At 45.7% G+C, this 17,355-nt stretch overlaps 2 protein-coding genes across 2 annotated transcripts in view; one reads left to right on the top strand and one right to left on the bottom strand.

The window, feature by feature from the left end:
- Positions 1-342: 342 nt before the first annotated feature.
- Positions 343-12,023, bottom strand: LOC108249374. The gene is made up of 19 exons (XM_025002135.2): positions 11,815-12,023; positions 11,662-11,714; positions 11,525-11,585; positions 9,518-9,672; positions 9,380-9,444; positions 9,218-9,311; positions 7,616-7,879; positions 6,979-7,272; positions 6,549-6,800; positions 5,614-5,928; positions 5,409-5,530; positions 3,858-4,074; positions 3,638-3,790; positions 2,859-3,049; positions 2,632-2,783; positions 2,291-2,548; positions 1,467-1,620; positions 900-1,017; positions 343-482 (listed from the first exon to the last, which is right to left on the bottom strand). Coding segments are annotated over exons 1-19 (3,045 nt in total). The 5' UTR covers positions 11,817-12,023; the 3' UTR covers positions 343-357.
- Positions 11,032-17,355, top strand: part of LOC108249375 (cAMP-regulated D2 protein) — a 12,742-nt gene continuing 6,418 nt past the window's right edge. Inside the window, exons 1-4 of the mRNA XM_017438734.3 lie at positions 11,032-11,160; positions 13,317-13,850; positions 16,284-16,485; positions 16,723-16,856. Of these exons, the coding sequence (XP_017294223.1) occupies positions 13,464-13,850; positions 16,284-16,485; positions 16,723-16,856 (723 nt within the window). The 5' untranslated portion in view covers positions 11,032-11,160; positions 13,317-13,463. The remainder of the gene's footprint in view (positions 11,161-13,316; positions 13,851-16,283; positions 16,486-16,722; positions 16,857-17,355) is intronic.

Here is a 17,355-nt window from a genome sequence, read left to right as displayed (position 1 = left end):
GTTAGGGTTGGCTTGGGTTTCCTGATCTGTCCTTTAGTTCTGCTGCTGGAAAACAAACTGTCCACATTTCCTCACTCTGCTGCTGTCTTTACAAACAAACATGGAGCACAGAGAGAGTAATCACTTCTATTATTAAAGTGTGTTTCTGACCGTCTTCCCAAAGAAACTACACCTGGACCAGTTGCTACTGTCGTGTCCCCACCCTGGTTCTGGTTTCTCCTTTTTGGGGAGGTATAAAGAGTCAAATAAAAGTGTCCTAAGAATAAATGACATTAATTTAACTTTATGTTGCACCAATCTGCTGAAAAGGTTTCATGTATAGCAGACATCACAGACTCCCAGATGCTGTTCCAAAGTTTATTGCAGCCGTAGCTGCTCATAATACTTCATCACGGCCTTAACTGCACACACGGCGAGCACAATCATCCCCAGAAAGCTCACAGACGTGGCGACAATCCCAATCACGCTTGGGTGCTCTGTCCCTGAAAAGAAATGAAAGAGGTTATTCTCCGAATGCCTCCTATCGTCAGAACGTCTGTATTAGTAGTTACCAGTGTTAGGATGTGCCTGACTTTGATGATTTTATTCTAATCAGCAAATTTCAAACAGTGATAGCTTAAAGCAGGGGGGTCAGACTCCAGGCCTCGAGGGCCGCTGTCCTGCAGGTTTTAGGTGTTTCTGCTCCAACACACCTGATTCAAATGGTTTAATCACCTCCTCACCGAATCATCAGCTTCTCCAGGAGCACGGCAACAAGTCGTCCATTTAAATCAAGAACACGTCTAAAACCTGCAATAGAGCGGCCCCCGAGGAGCGGAGTCTGACACCTGTGGCTTCAAGGATGCCGTTCCTGCAGCTCGTCGGAGTCGGGTGGAGCTGCTGCTCTGTGATGAACTCACAGTAAGATGGACGGACCGACTTCCCCCTCGTGCTGACCGTCAGCGGGCCAGCTGACACCACAGCTGCTGGTTTCCCTTTTCTGACCGACCGTTTGAGGCGCTGCTGGCTGCTGCAGTTCTGTGTCAAAATAAGGGTCAACCATTTAGTTATTTTTATTCAAAAACACTTTGATAGTTTCAAACATATTTTACTATATTGCTTTATAGATTTTGTTATACTATTTATTAAGGGTTGAAACACCTATATTATCCTGTTCAAAATGTTCATCCTGCATCTCGTGCAGTTTTGAACAAAAACAAATTATAAACAGGCGACTTGATCAGGAATAGTTTGCTACGACCTTTAGGCAAAATGAACAAAAATCAGGAAAAAAAACAGGATGAAGATCAATGGGAATTTGGCGAAACAAAAAATAAAACGGCCTCTTTGATGCTCTGTGGCTCAGACTTCCTTTACAGCAGAAACATGTCTGAGCTGGCAGTTAAAATAACAATTAGCAATAGTTGGTGTCTTATCAGCCGTGACATCAGTTGCAGAGCACAGAGTCTACTAAGGTCTTATTTTACCTTTGTGCACGCTTCATGGTGCCCACAGATGTTGGTCAAGCAGTGGAAGTACAGGGGCAGCCCTTTGGGCATGCGGAACATCTGGACAGAAAACCAGCTTCTCTGTGCTCCACCATTAACGGAGAGCCAGTGGAACGTGTCATCGAGAGGACAGCTGGAGGGGAAAACAATCAATTCAAGCAGTCTAACTCTAATTTTTTAATCACGCATTAGAAGTAGTGTTCAAGCCGTAGTTTAATCAGCCATAAGAATATGACCACTGACGGGTGAAGTGAAAAACATCTGACTGTCTCTGCAGGACCGCCTGGCATTAAGTGAATATTCCATCTGTGAAGTTCATATGGTGGAGGTTTCAGGCAGCTCTGACACAGGCCACATCTGACTGATGGACACCAACATCAAGTCTTCACACCCCTAAACTTCACCCTTTGTCACATTACAACCACAAACTTTACAGGAATTAACACCAGGTAGCTTACAGTTTTTTACCAGGACCACCTTTTACTGCAGTTCCAGCTGTGAGGCTTGTGGGCTCTGCCTCTCACAGCTTTGCACATCAAGAGACTGAATTTTTGGACGATTCAGCTGCAGCTCAGCAGATTTCAGGTCCTGCCACAGACTCTGGTTTGAACTTTGGACTGTTCTGATCTGACCCGACTGGATGTTTCAAGTCAAGAACCTCCGCCCCAGTCTCAAAACTTCTGACAACCCTGTAAAAAGTTGAGGTTTGTGGCTGTAAGGTGACAAAACACGGAGAAGTTCTAGGACCGTGAAGACACTTCCAAGGCCCTAAAGTCCTCGGCAGGTTCCTGTCTTTAAAATACCCCTCCTGAAGAAAAGCTGCCTGGACGGTATCTGATGGGTCGGGGCTCTCGGTGGCCCAGCAGGACTCCACCTGCAGCAGCACGTCTGAGGCGAAGGAGCCGTTGCTCTGCAGAGCCACCTGGAAGAACAGGCTGTCCTCAAATCCCAGCTCTATCACATCGGAGTATCTGGAAGTGTAGGACTCATCCGTGTACAGCGTCATGGCTAGACCCAGCAGCAGCGAGGAGTTAAACTCTACCACGGTTACTGAGGAAAGCCTGCATCCAAACAAAAACTACGTGTTATTTTTTCTTCTCAACACAAATATAGATTCTGATCCCGAGAGCCTGATGTGTCTCACCATTCCATATTAGCAACTACTTGAGTATTGCGGACATATCGTCGCGGGTAGATGCACTTCCAAACCACCCTGAGGTCCCGTCGAGTGATTCTGTGCTCTTTGGTCAGACTGACCATCAGGGTGTTCTGAAGCAGAATGTGAGTGTCGTTCACCTGGAATACACACACATACGTTTGCTCACAAGCGTTCAGAAACAGAACGGGTCACCTGTGAACGCGGGTCCTCACCTGAGACTCGGTCCCACACTCGGACGACCTTCGCGGCGTGTTGAAGTAGTACAACAGCTCGCTGTCGTTCACAGAACACCGGCCATCGTTCAGCTTCACCTCCACGCTCCCCCCGAACAGAGAAGTCAGGTAAGACTTGGCTATTCCCCCAGTCATCACCTTGTCCAGGCACTGGTTGAAAAGACCTTTATCTGTTTGAAGACAAGTCCAAATGGGACCACGGTTACGTTCTTGTTTCTCCAAACTGAGGCCTTTCAAAGAGCAGTCTACAACAGATACCACAAAACACCACCTGAAGCCAATAAAAGCTAAAAAGAACCTGTCCTGGTCAGTGGACCTTCATGCAAGCATGACTGCTCATGTAGCAGCGTGATGAACGCAGAAGGTCTGTCAGAAAATCCAGTTTGTGACCGAGCCTTTCTGAATGCAGCAGCTACACTACGAGACTGAGGGAAATCATTTGTTCACTCTCGTTCTGCCTCCGTTTGCAGCTTGAACATCTGTCAGAAAGGCTGCTTTGACTTTGACTGCTTTTAGTCAAAGTTTGAAATCAATGGTAGCTTGACACCATTTTTAAAATTAAAATTCAGGTAAGAGCAGTTTTCCTTAAGGCCAGCGTTCCATTATCTGCTTTTCCAACATGATATTTCATTAGATCTGTGCTACAAACTGTTATTAGTTAGATCTGTGGCCTTTTATGTGACGCCCACAGAAAGAGAGAAGCAGAAGGTCTGTAAGTATAATTTGGTGGCACTATTAAAGAAGGAGGGGCACCGTACCTTTGCAGAGTGGACGGGAAGCTGAAGCGGGGTCTATGACAGAGCTTACATCATAGTAACCCCGCTGGCAAACACACATGTGTGAGCCCAGAGTGTTGATGCACAGAGAATGAGGAGGACACACAGGCTGCTGGGAAACACACACGTCTGGACCTGAGGATAAAACGGAAAATTAATCCTTCCAGCCAGATTAGAAACAGAATGACGGCGAACTGCTTACCTTCCCAGTGTATGATGCTGTTCCTCACGGCGATGTTGGGGGGGTTCAGGACGCTGATGTGATTGAGCTGATCGTCAATCGGCAGAACAAGGTCGTCTTTGTTACTGCCATCAAAAGACCGAAACAGAACCCGAGTTCTACTGGGCTCGTCTGCAGGTTCGAAGGAGTCCAGCTGAACGCGGACGGGCTGGTCGAAGTCCTTCAACAGCTCCTGCAGCTAAAAGGCCACAAACACAAGTGTGCTGGGCTTTATTTGTTGTGACAGTTCACCATTTCTTCCTTCTAGCAGAGTCAGTGAGCACAGCTATATCCATGTTTTTCCTTGTTGCTTCACCACAGAGATCATTCTCGTGTAAACAGGGCCTTCATCTCAGTCCTTATAAATTCATTCGGACTAAATCTAAAACCCATTTAAATGCAGACGATGTAGTCATTTATACAGCAGCACCCCCTCTACATCAGGCTGTTGAACTTCTACGTTTGCAGGATCAACTTTGCAGCTAAAATTAGGTCTGAACTAAAATCAGATTAAATTAGTTCTTAACTCCAATAAGCTGACCACTCTTTTGTGACACCAGGATAAAGAGTTACTTTATATGAATATCTCGAGGCTTGATGAAAAGCTGACCTTTAATGTCTGTGTTGAGAAATTATTGGGGTAAAAAAAAAAAGCTTTCACATAAATTGGAATTTTTATGTCGTTTGAAATTGAGGATTTCCCTTCGCAGCCAGAAAGAAAACTGCTGTAATGGTTGCAGCAGCAGAGTGAGGATATATGAAATGCATGAAATGCTCTCTTCATGGCTCCCTGCATGACTCAGGATGGAACTAAACTAAACTACAGGGAATCCATCTGATCACAGCTCATCATACTCCAGGTCCTCTTCAAATATTCTCCAAATCCGTCTCCAGGCTCCATCTGAACTTCAGAAAACTGCTTTTTCCTTTTGTGCCCCAAACTCTGAAGGCTGATGGTGGTTGAGACATTATTCCAGATGATTCCCTCCTGTCACATTTAAAACCTGCACTAAAACTTGGACCTGTTTCTGTTAGAAAGCTGGTAGTTTTATTCCACATACCTTTCTCATTTTACTTCATTTTATTTCTTTTAGAATTGTGTAAATGTGACTTTTAGGTTTGTATTATGCTGCCATCTTGAATAGGACTTCGTGGAAGAAGAATCTTATCTTAATGGTGGTGTAGATTCTCAGTCATCCATTTGTTTTTTAACTTTTTTTGAATTTATCTTAATGGGACTTTCCTGATAAAATCTGGGAATATTTTGCTAACAAGAGTCGACTTGAATTATTTAACGGTGAAACTTTAATCCAAGTTGGGGTCAGTTCAAGCTTCTTCCACACCACACTTTAGGTCAATATCTAATATTGTGCTTTTTAAGGCTGGTTGGATGTGGCAGCCATCTTAAATCATCCAGTTTTCAGGAGATACTTTGGTAACAGAAACACGTGAAATCTAACTTTCTGTCCTGTGAGTTTATATTTATTATACCCTGATGACTCCTGTAATGAGTTTAACAGCAAACTTTCCCACCTTATTTTTAAAAATCTGCTTCATTTTACTGCTCGATTCTGACGAGTCATCTTGGACATCTTCAGGCAGAGACCAGGGCACCACCATCATCAGGGCTACGTTGTCGAAGTCCAACTGTGGCCCTGCAGAACCCACCAAACAGAACCGTCTAAGATTCATACCAAAGACGACCCTTCCAGACTGGTCTGCGGTGTCTCCGACTCACCCGGGTTCTGAGGAGGCTCAGCGGCTCTCACGTGGATCTCAACGGATAAGTTGGCTCCTTTGAAACTGAGCTGGGACGGTACGGAGCGCCGCTGGCCGTCGCACTCCGCCCACACCTTCAGGATGTAGGACCTGCCAGGCTGCAGCCATGGGAGGGGCAGCTCCATGTTGGACACACGGCTCGTCTCGACGGTCGACCCGTTCCGCAGGGACAGCTCGTAGACGAAGGCCACAGCTGGCTGGTTGGGGACGCTGGGCGTCCACACCACGGTGGAGTCATTGGAGCGGTACCGGAGCTCGGACACACCGCCAGGTCCTGAACGCACAGCATGAGAGACACTCAGGACTGGGCTGAGTCATTCCTGTGTTAGCTGTGAATTACATCACAGCTAATAATTACTTTCCATTCAAATCCATCCAGTGGGTTTCATCCCACCACCACCAAATTTGACAAACTCGCCGTGTCATCGTCTTTCTGAGATTGGTTGGCTGTGGCGTCCATCTTAAATTGGGTTGAGTTTCATTCAATCCATTTATTGGAGCGTGAGATATTTTGCTAACCCAACAGACACACAGAGGCTAAAACATTATCAGCACCCCGACTCGGGCACACAGAGGTGATGAACGCCACATTAAAAAAGGAAAAGGGGTCTTGGACCGTCGGAACAAATCCAGACAAACTGACGAGTTAACGAGGCGCACATCAGCTTCTTTGTTAATTAGAACCCGTCTGAAGCGAGCCGATGCTTTCCTTTTGTCATCACCTTAAACTAACACATTTTAAAGAGAAGGGTTCAAGCTGGTCGCCACGGTAACCACACACCCTGACAGGACTCTTAACGAGACGGGTAGTCACTGTGCAGAGAGGTGGAAGCAGGTTTATGGGATTGCTCTGAAATGACCTGGAGAGGAGTTTCTGCGCTGGTTGTGTGTCACCTGTGTGTGCGGTGACCTTCCTCACGCTCATGAGCACGTTGTCCCCACACAGCGCCTCCACCTTGGCTTGGTACGTCTGACATGGCAGCAGCCCGCCCACAGAGTACTGGGTGAGCAGCGTGGTGGCCTGCAGCGCCCCCTGGTGGTAAACCCGGAACATGGAGATGGACGAGGTGTTCTTCACCTGCCAGCTCAGAGTGTAGCTGCTGGGCCCGAACGCTGCCAGCGTCAGGGAGTCGATGCTGGAGTAGTCTGAGGGCGAGAAAGAAACCGAGAAAGGTCTGACCTTTGACCTCAAGTTGCTTTAAACATTTCTTCAGAGGTTTACCATAATAGGACCCGTCTTCTGAAAAACTGAGATTACAGGTTTCCTTTGCCCCCCCAGCTTTGCTCTGATCTGAGGCTGGACTCGAGGAGATGCAGGACCTACCAGAGTTGCCGTCACTCAGAACCATCCGGCTGAAGCGGGACTCCAGCCCCGCCTGGCAGACGGTCTGCAGGCCGAACCTCAGCCGGACGCAGGGCGGCAGCTCCGACAGGGTGACGGTGAGGCTGTCATCCGTGAGCCACGACTCCACCTCCTCCGTGACCCGGCCCGTTCCATCCAGGTGGAAGACGGTGAGCAGGAAGAGGGAGTACTTCAGGTTCTCGGGGCAGTCCCAGGACAACGTGATGCTGCTGCTGTTCCACGATCTCACCTCCAAATGCTTGGGAACCTCTGGATCTGAGAGAGGGCAGCAAATTAGAGTTCTTATTACTATTAGCCTGGTGCTAGTTAGTTTGTCCCTTTAGCTTTTAGCTTTCAGCTTTCGCTTCTTTCAGCCCTCATCACTCAGACGGCATTTTAATTTTTATTCTTCTTCTCATTAGATTGTTTGTGTAGCATAGTTTCAACATCTACAAGGCTCTATAACAGGAATGATTTTGAAATCATTTATAGTTAGCTTCTCTTGATCAAACAAGCTCCCTTAGAGAGAATGATTTTTGTGTAACGAGTTGCCGTTTGTAACTTTTTGTACAGACTCGATCTGACCGTTAAGCCAGTCTCCAGGTGTCCCTCTTCCTACCGGTGATGGTGGAGAGGCAGCTGAAGGAGTGGCTGCCCGCCGTCTCCACGCAGACCACATAGCTGCTGCAGGCCTGCAGAGCCGTGAAGCGGTGGTGCTTCAGGGTGGTGCTGTCTGCAGCCAGCGGGCTGTAGGAGCCCAGCTCTCTGTGGAACAGGGTCACGCTGCGGAAGTGCGGCTCGTCTGGACTTGTGTCCACCCATGAGACCAGCAGGGCCGAGGTACTCCTGGACTCCAGTTTGATGGGAAAACGGAAAGTGTGCCCTCAGGGGAAAGAGAGAGAAATAAACTCCACACTCAAATGTTACAATTTTCACTGAAAGCAGCAGAATGTAAATCAAAAACAACAAAAAAGGACTAGAATTTCTTAAAGGAATCATATTGATCAGAGTTAGAGCTGTTTTTGGTCAGACGTTGAAAATAATGCTCCATGTGAGCCGTTAGTCAGTCCCTCCAGGATTTCGTGGGCGTTTTTTATGATTGTTGCGGCTAAAATGCCTGATTTCTCTGGGCTTTTACCTAAAAGTTGCATTTTTTTTTACTAAAATCAATAAACAACCATAACTTTTAATATCTAAACCGAAAATCCTTCCTAGTTTTGTAAGATAATTCCCAACAAACATTGACATTCTCAAAAGGTGCTTTATTTGAGAACTTTGATAGCTTCTAAGCTGACATTCATGAGCATTTCTGGATTGTCCCTGGTCTGCAGCTCTCCTCACATGTTTTGCAGACACAAAGTGTTTGTCGATGCGTTTATGTTCCATGATTACACTGCAGGACGTGCAAAACAGCTGCAGCTGGGGAGGAAACTGGTTTGCTGAAATCTTTGTGGGCAAATGTGAAGCATTAGCGCACATTTTGGCTTCGGTCGCTGCTCCTGCACGCTCCCGGCATTCTGATGTTAACAGGAAGTGACGTCACGTGTCTTCTTCCTGAGTTATTTGGGCTTATTTTGTATTCCACGTTACACAAACCCACAAAGAAGAGACTAGACCTGCAGAAACGGTGGCGAATCACTTCAGAAACAATAAATATTGGGTTAAAGTTGCAAAAAGTTGCGATGTTTTGGGCAAAGTTGCGATTTCGCGGGGTTTGCTTGATTTAATAGTTGCGATCGCAACATCGAGAAATCCTGGAGGGTCTGATTAGTCCTCAGACTACGTGTCGGGGATCAGTCTCAGCTACCACCACGCCAAGTTTCAGCTCAACATTTCTGCCATTTTAGTGTTTTCTAAAGTCAGTTGGCTGTGGCCGCCATCTTTAATCAGGCTGACTGTAAAAGCTAATCAGTTGTGGAGGAACATCCAGTAAAGTCTCATTAAAATCCACTCCTAAGATATTTTGCTAACAGACAAGGTTGACTACAACAGTCATCGGCAGAATTTAAACATCTTTCACAATCAATCAGCTCTAGGAGAAAAAAAGTTAATCAGCTGTAGATTCACATCCTGGGATTTATTTCTGAAGGTTTCGTTAACATCTATCTGACGACTGATGAGATATTTTGCTAACAGACACACGAGCAATGACTAACTCAATCTTTGGGAGCCATCTTGTATAATAAAAGCAAAGCAGACTTGGAAGGCGTGGGAGCCGTACCAACAGCGAGGAAGAAGTTTTCCTCCTGGTGGAGGAACGCCGTGCCTTCCTCACACGCAAACACCTCGGTGGGATCCAAGGACTTCAGGAAGCTCTGGGACAGTCAAACATCCAATTAAAACATTCATTCTATGAAACAAATAAAGACTGTGTCAGCTGTACCTGAGTGGAGTTGGTTGGCCGCTCGGAAGGTTTTTGTCGGCCTGTAATTTTAATGACTTTGGTCCCTTAAAGGAAGCAGAGAAGTCGTTAATCACTCGTCACAAATATCGTGACGCAGGCGAACGCAGCCGTCCTCACGTGGGCTGATGGAGAACGTCCACCTCTGAATGAAGCCTCTGTGCTGCAGCGCCAGCCTGTTCTCCACGACCGGAGGCACCGTCAGAGAGGCGAGCCGGCCCGCTGTCATGATGGACCGGATGGACGTGCCGTTGAGCCACACGTTTTCATTCGGCCTGAGGGAAAAAAGAAATATATCAATATACATCCATAAATACAGAGAGAGAGAGAGAGAGAGATTAGTTGTCTCTCTGTGATTGACAGCGTCCCAGCCTATCAGCGGTGTGGACGGGTGTGTGGGCGGGACTTTTAGATCTGTCTCAGCGTGCAGCCTCTGGCTCCAAACATGGCGACAGTCACCAAAACAGAGCATTTGGCTTCAGTTATGAACGACAGGAGGAAGAGGAGACGTTTAGTTCGTCTTCATTCATTCATTTAATGCTTTCATAGAGAGGTCCCCAAACCCCGGGCCGGGACCGGATTGTCTCCGCTCCGTCCGTCTCCGACTCCCTGTTGATGCTGTCAGAACACTTATCGTGGTCATGTGATCCGTTCCCGCTAAAAACAAACCCAGAAGCAGCAGAACCAGTAAAAACAAACATCTGGAAGCCCTGGATGGACCGTCTGGTTCCTGAGAAACAGGCTCAGGGCTCCACTGATTCAGAGCTTCTTTGTGGAGTCTCTTATTTTGAAGGGCGTGTTTACACACAGGGAACATCAGGGGGGGAGAGGCTGTTGTTCGTGTTGATAACGCAGCTAACAACACTGCGAGGACACGTTGGATTTACCTTTATTAGGTTTTATAAAACCTCACTTTCATTTTATTTGTTGTATTTATCCTCCACACCTTTAAAGGCCGTCTGATAAGGAACCGGTCCGTGGGGCTCACCTCATCTTAAAGTAATAGTCCAGTCATTTTTGGAGCGGTCAGTTGGGTGTGGCGGCCATCTTAAATTGGGGCGAACCGGTGTAGATGTATGCTTTAATTAAATCCATCTAAAAGTTAATGGTAAAAACCGATCTCTGTTAGCTCGACTCTCAGCAGTTTTAACTGAACACCTGTAAATCTGGCCGACTGGTACAAGTTAAGGTGTTCGTTTAGACGTAGCAGCAACCTGGAACGGCTCGACTCCACAGGTCGGCTGGTTGAAGAAGTTCATCCAACGATTGGTCCCTGAAAGGCCCGTAGGTCATGAAATACTTTGCTAACAGACCGACAGGTGAACACATGATTCTGGTGGTGGGTGAGGAAATCATTTAGGATCTTCTGAACCTGGAGCCTCAGTAAGTTTCCAAAAACAAAATGGAGCTGCCAGGCAACGTGAGAGAGCAGTAAATGGGCCCCGACTCATAAATCCCTTCGGACCGCTCCGGGTTCTGAAAAGCCCTTTTCCAATGTTTCTAATTCTCTCCTTAATTCATTACTTTTATTAGATATTCCCCACTTACTACAGCTGTTTTAAATGCTGGGGATCGAACCAGCGACCCTCAGATCGGAGGCAGAGACTCGACAGGATGTAGCAGGAAGAGGAACCGTGGCAAAACTAACATTTTGAAACCCAAACAACCAAGAAGAACCGACGAGGACAGAAGAAGGAACTGAAGACGCAGAATACTATAAACTCTGCAAACTCATTTTAATGGACTTTATTTTAACCCAACAGGTAAAATAATCTGTTTACTCCTCCTTTTATTTGGACGACTGTAAAGATGTTTTTATGACTGTAAATTAATTCTATTTATGTTTTAGGATGTAAAGCACTTTGAATGCCTTGCTGCTGAAATGTACAAATAAATCTTAGGACAGTTTTGTAGCAGCCCTGTTACAGATCAGCTGTTTGACAAAGAAACTGACTCTAGATGCAAAGTTTGGTATTTTAATGCTTAATGGGCTTTTTATTTATTTATTTAATAAACGGTGAGTTCAGCCTATTCAAACTAAATATGAACAGTTAGACACATGTCCCCCCGTCCCTGTCCTTTACATACGGACAAGAAAAGCCAGAGACATGCCCCCCCCTCTCTTACCTGTCCAGGGCGTTCTCCTTGCCCACCCAGCAGACTGAGAAGGACATGTCGAAGCACCGTCCTGTGAGGACAACCAGTGAATTAAAGGTGTCTCCGGAGTCTCACCAGCTGTCTCCAAACATTTGACATCCACTCACCAAACGAATGAGGCACCAGGATGAAAAACACGAACGAAAACTCCAAGGAGTTCCTGAAAAACATCCACAGCTGCTTAACTCGCTGAAAGCGCGCGACACGAAGTAAAACAATAAATAATAAATAATAAACAATAAACCCGCAAACAAGCTTACATTTCTTCTTAAATTCAAGCCAAGCGATGCGGGTTGTTTTCAGACTGAAGGCGAGGCGGGGAAGGACGGCTGCTAATAAGAGACAGGTGTGCCTCACCTGCTCACCTGTCCCGGAGGACAACGTGTCCCACAGGACAGGACTACCGTTACTTTGTGTTGTTGGGGAATAAGTGGGTCCTTTAGGACCACGACAGAGAACAAGAACGACAATAAAAATTAAGAATCTATCTATAATCTTATAACGATGAGGAACGAGATCTCGCGACACTCCGAGATCTCGCGAGATCTGATGGTGCTCAGAGAATGTATTGTGAATGACTCTCAGCTACCACCGTCCTGAATCTCATTCAGTGTCTGTAAAACTGACTAACATATAGCCATTTTTGTGTCTTATAAAGTCAGTGGCTTTGGCAGCCATCTTGAATTGCGGATGGGCGTACAAAGATTATTTCCTGAAGGGTTCACTAAAAGATGTCCAGTGGTTCATGAGATATTTTGCTAACAGAGCTACTACCACGCAAAGTTTCAAGTCAGGAGTAAAACTTGTAAAGTTGGAGCCATTTTTGTGTGGGCTAATGGAGTTTAGCTGTGGCAGCCATCTTGAATTGATGATTACTTTCTGAGAGTTTTGATAAAATCCGTCCCGTTGTTCCTGAGAATGGGCCTGAATTTATTATCAGGCTCTAGTTTGGTCTGGAGGTGTTAATTCTCAGAAGAAAACAGCTAAATGTTTTTATGAAAGGTAACCCTAACTGTTTCTGTTAATGGGTGACCCCATCATGACCTCTCACACCTGACTGGGGGGTGTTGTCCCACAGAGGACCAGTAGGTGGCACTGTAAACCTGTCTGCAATTTGCTTTTAACCTAATGAAGAAGACCACCAATAAACGTCTCTGTTTGTCTGTCTGTTAGCAAAAAATCTTTTAATGAAATCATTGGATGTACATCTAGAACCAAATAATTGTTGGAGTTTACCCAATTCAAGATGGTTGCCACAACCAACTGACTTTGGGAAACACAGAAATGGCTTTACCTCAGCCAAATGTACACATGTTGAGCTAAAATTTGGTGTGGTAGTAGCTGAGCATCACCCCTCAAACAGCAGTAGTCCCACTGGAAGTCAGATTAGGGACATTAGCCAACACATGGCTGTAACTCAGCCGGTTTAACAGGCGTTGAGCTGAAATTCGGTGTGGCAGTAGCTGAGAGTCATACTCAGCACATGCCTCAAGCACGAACAAATTTAGCAAAATCTCTTAATATCACTTGAGACTGCGGGTAAACGACTATAACATGACCTGAATCTAACCCGGCGGGTGACATGCATTCCTTTGAGGAATGTTTCAAATAAAGTCCAAACCCTTTTCCCCTCCCATGAAGCCTACAAATACCTACTTAGTTTGAGTGTGTGACTGTGATTATCCAATATTAGGCAAAGCAAAGACGACTTGGACTCTATTAGTGCTCCTGCAATCACTCTTGTCTTTGTCTGGCTTTTCAGGGTCAGCAGTCGGCCAATCAAACAAGCCTCCAGCCATAATTGAAGTCATGAGAGGCCCGTGAAGCGTTCGGGCTGCAGGCGGTGCTCACAGCTCAAGTCAAATCCTTTATCCCAGCAGCCGGCCGTTGGAGGCGTCAGAGCGACAACATGGAGAGCCGCCGCCAGTGCCTGCTGCTGCTGAGCGCCATAGCTGTGCTGCTTTCCCCTGGAGGCGGCGGCGGACTGGACCCCGTCCGCCTCCTGAGCAACCTGAGGCGCCCAGCGGGCATCACGGTCAGACCCACGGAGAAGCCAGGCCCGGAGGAGACTCCCGGACCAATGGTGTCCACCAAAAGCGGCCCGATCAGGGGCGTCACTGTGGACGAGGCCCATGTATTTTACGGGGTACCGTACGCAGAGCCCCCTATCGGGGCGTACCGCTGGAAGCCCCCGAGACCTGTGAGCCCATGGACAGGGGTTTACGACGCCTCTTTCCCCCGGGCGGCTTGTGTGCAGGCCTGCCGGGGAGTGAACCCCAAAGAGTGTCCAAAAAAGGTGAGGAACATGAAACTAACCTTCTAATTTGCTTGCAGCAGAGTGTTTTTTTCCTTGTGTGTTCATTTAGCTGTACCAAAATATATACACTTTAGATTGATTCATTCGTTTATGACCCAAAGTGTATGACAGCGAAGAAGCTCGGTGGCTTTAAAGCATGTTCATATTTCTGTTTGAAATGAAAACATGAAGGCTTAGTTCAAACCTGAGACCTTAGTAGACACCTGCGTTAATTTAAGGATACCAATAATCACTTAATAAATTGTCTCTTTTGTGAGCCAGGCAACAAAAAAGACCCTAATGACTCTCTAGTGGAAAGGGATTGAGTTTAATCTTCATGTGAATCCAGCCTGGGGAGCATCCCATGCAGCGTGAAGCTTGGAACTCCACACCCTCCAGTTCAGACGTGAGAAAGCTCCCCAAAACATCTTCAGCTACAGAACACAAGTCCAGTTGGGTTTAATGACGGTGCCTTTCCTAAAGTGTAAGCTGCCCACGCCGTAGGCACTAATGCACCCCCAAACCATCAGAGAGGCAGGCTGTTTGAACTGTGGGCTGAAACCATCCATTCATCTGACCTCAGATCAGTTCTCCTCTTTGGTCCAGAGGAGACAGCAGAGGTTCTGGATGGTCTTCTTCTCTGCCTGATAGAGCTTTAAGCAGCATCAGTGGATGGTACAGTGAGCTGTGTTTACAGACTTCTGTGAGATTCAGCCTCTAAAATGTTATTTTTATCCCCGACCCTCTCACTGATCTGTCACTAATTAAACTAATTAGCTGCAGAATGCTCCTCCAGCCGTTTCTTATTTGTCACACTTACTTTTACAGCCTTTTGTTGCTCCTGTCCCAAATGTTTTGACATATGTTGCTACCATAAAATACAAAATGACCTTTTTTTCTCCAGTTAAATGTAAAATGTCTTAGTTTAAACATTTGACATGTATACTATGTTTTGTCGTGAATAAAACACGGGTTTGTGAGATTTGCAAATCACCGCATTCTGTTTTTGATTTGCATTTGACTCATCATCCCAACATTTTTTAAATTCTCATGCTTTACAACATCTTGGAGATGTTTTCTTGTTAATCTGTTCAGTACATCAAAAGAGTGAATTAATACTTTTTGTTTTATTTTATAAAACAGATTAAAAAAAAACAAACCTGGTGACAACACTTTACTGGTTTAAAGTGTTTAGTTTGTTTTTTAATTCAGAGACACTCAGGAGTAAAGAGGGTTTATGAGCATCACACTAAGCAGCTGCACATCGATGCACATCGATGCACAGCTGCATCTCTTCTATACTTCAGTTTGTGTCCGGAGCTCATATTTGTTTTTATTTTATGGGAGAAGCCTGAGTGTTGTCAGACACAGATTTCATCAGGAAGCTCGGCGTGGCGTGTTGCATCAACTTCCTCCGTTAACGAGTCAAACGGTTGGTTAGGACATCAGATTGTGGTTGGGTCACAGGAACACCCACAGGCTGTCATAGATCAGTTCTCTCTTTCTTTCTGCTCTTTTCTGCAGCGGCTGTTCTGCTTTCAGCCTTTTTGGATCGAGGATAAAATCCTCCAATCAGTTGTTTTGTTCATGACAAGCAGCTTCTAATGTGACTGTTAGACGGTCTGCTAGATGAAACAAGATATAAAAGCAAGATTTGATTGTCACGGCTTGTTAAGCCAGATAAGCAAAAAGTATCCTGGATATGTCAAATGTACTTTGTTGACCTCCCACCATCTTTTAGAATCAGGGCTTTGTGTCTAATAAAGCAAACATAAATCAAAAGAAAGTCATAAAAGGTGCTTGTCTTCAGAATCTGAGAAACTGTTGAGGGTTATTTGACGTGTCCTGTGCCAAACACAGGCAGTGAAAAGGTGAAATGGTTCAGTTTGTTGTCATTAATTGTGTGAACCGACACAAAACTCCAACTGCTTGTGTGTTTCATTCTTCAGCTTCCTGAAGGACAAAGTTAATTTTACAGATATCGAGCTGAAACTTGAGGTGAACAGGAATCCCTGACAAACCTTTCAACTTCTAACAGATCACAGAAGGTTCAAGATGGCCGCGGCAGCTACCTTTGCAAACACACAAACGGCTTTTAGTCAGTTTCACTAAATAACTACATTAACCATTAAAGCATAGTCTTCTTTTTTTATCCTAATATGGCCACCAAGGCTTTAACGCAGTCAGTTTTAGTTTGGTGTGGTAGTATCAGACTGTTAATGTCTCTTCAGCTAAACACAGGCAGGCTGAAGTCTGCTCTTGGTTTAAAACCTTGACAGTTTGAATTCCACCTCAGACCATTAGACTTCACAGTAACTATTTAAACATGCTTGTTTTTTTATTATTTGATAACCAAACATCTGACATCAGACACAAACAGTAATTTAAAGTGAAGGAAACAGCTGGAAATGAACTCTCTTTTGTCCCCCGAAGGTCAGCGAGGACTGCCTTTACCTCAACGTTTTCGTCCCTGTCGACGTGAACCTCAGCTGTCCTCAGCGGCGCCCCCTGCCTGTCATGGTGTGGATCCACGGCGGCGATTTCATCGCTGGTTCTGCCTCCAAGCCGATGTATGATGAGCGCTTCATCAGCAACTTCACCAACACTGTTGTTGTGAACCTGGAGTACCGGCTGGGTATGACCGTCTGGTTGTGTTTTGCTTGAATATAGTGATAAAATCTTTATTAAACAGAAGATAATGTCTGCAGATTGTGTTATATGAGCTGGTATAAAGACTGAAGGAAGCCATGAGCAGCCACTCGGTTAAGATCATGATGACAGAAAGATGAAGAACTTATAATCTGGGATCTGGGAGGAAATGAAGGTCCTGCCTGAGTTAATTATGATCATGTGAATTGATGCATGGCCGAAGGCGCCTTTGGATTCCTCGTGACGGGCCAGGATCCTCACTCCTCAGCTGCAGGGAATTATGGGATTTTGGACCAGCAGGCGGCTCTTCTTTGGGTTCAGCGAAACATCGGCGTGTTCGGAGGTGACCCCAACAAGGCAAGCCATGGCACACGAACCCCACGCTGCAGTCATCATCTCACCTTAAATATCTCCTTACTTTGGTCTGTGTTCAGGGTATTGAGACGTACTTTCTTTAAAGTGAGCACTTCTCATTAATCAGAGGCTATTTTGCACCACAACTTCCAGTGTCTCATTATTAGAGGAACATATCAGTTATCCAGGAAACAGCAAATCATAGGAGTAGCTAGACTTCTTTTCCTGTTTTTATCCACTGCTGCCAACAGGCAGACAATAAGGTTTTAGCCTGTGTGTGTTTGTTTCTCTGTCTGTTAGCAAAATATCTTGTGAACCATTGAGCAAATTTTATTTATTATGCTTTAAGAGCAGCTTTTGTTGGGTCCAGTGTCTCTCATCTTCCTCTCGACTAAACCCCGTAGATCACACGTGTCAAAGTCAAGGCCCGCGGGCCAGATCCGGCCCTCTGTAACATTTCATCCGGCCCTCTAGTCTGGTTCAGATCGAGTCTCTGATTCTT

Source organism: Kryptolebias marmoratus, linkage group LG1 (assembly GCF_001649575.2).
Source record: "Kryptolebias marmoratus isolate JLee-2015 linkage group LG1, ASM164957v2, whole genome shotgun sequence".
In the NCBI taxonomy this organism is placed as follows: domain Eukaryota; kingdom Metazoa; phylum Chordata; class Actinopteri; order Cyprinodontiformes; family Rivulidae; genus Kryptolebias; species Kryptolebias marmoratus.
This window is presented reverse-complemented; position numbering and strand designations above follow the sequence as displayed.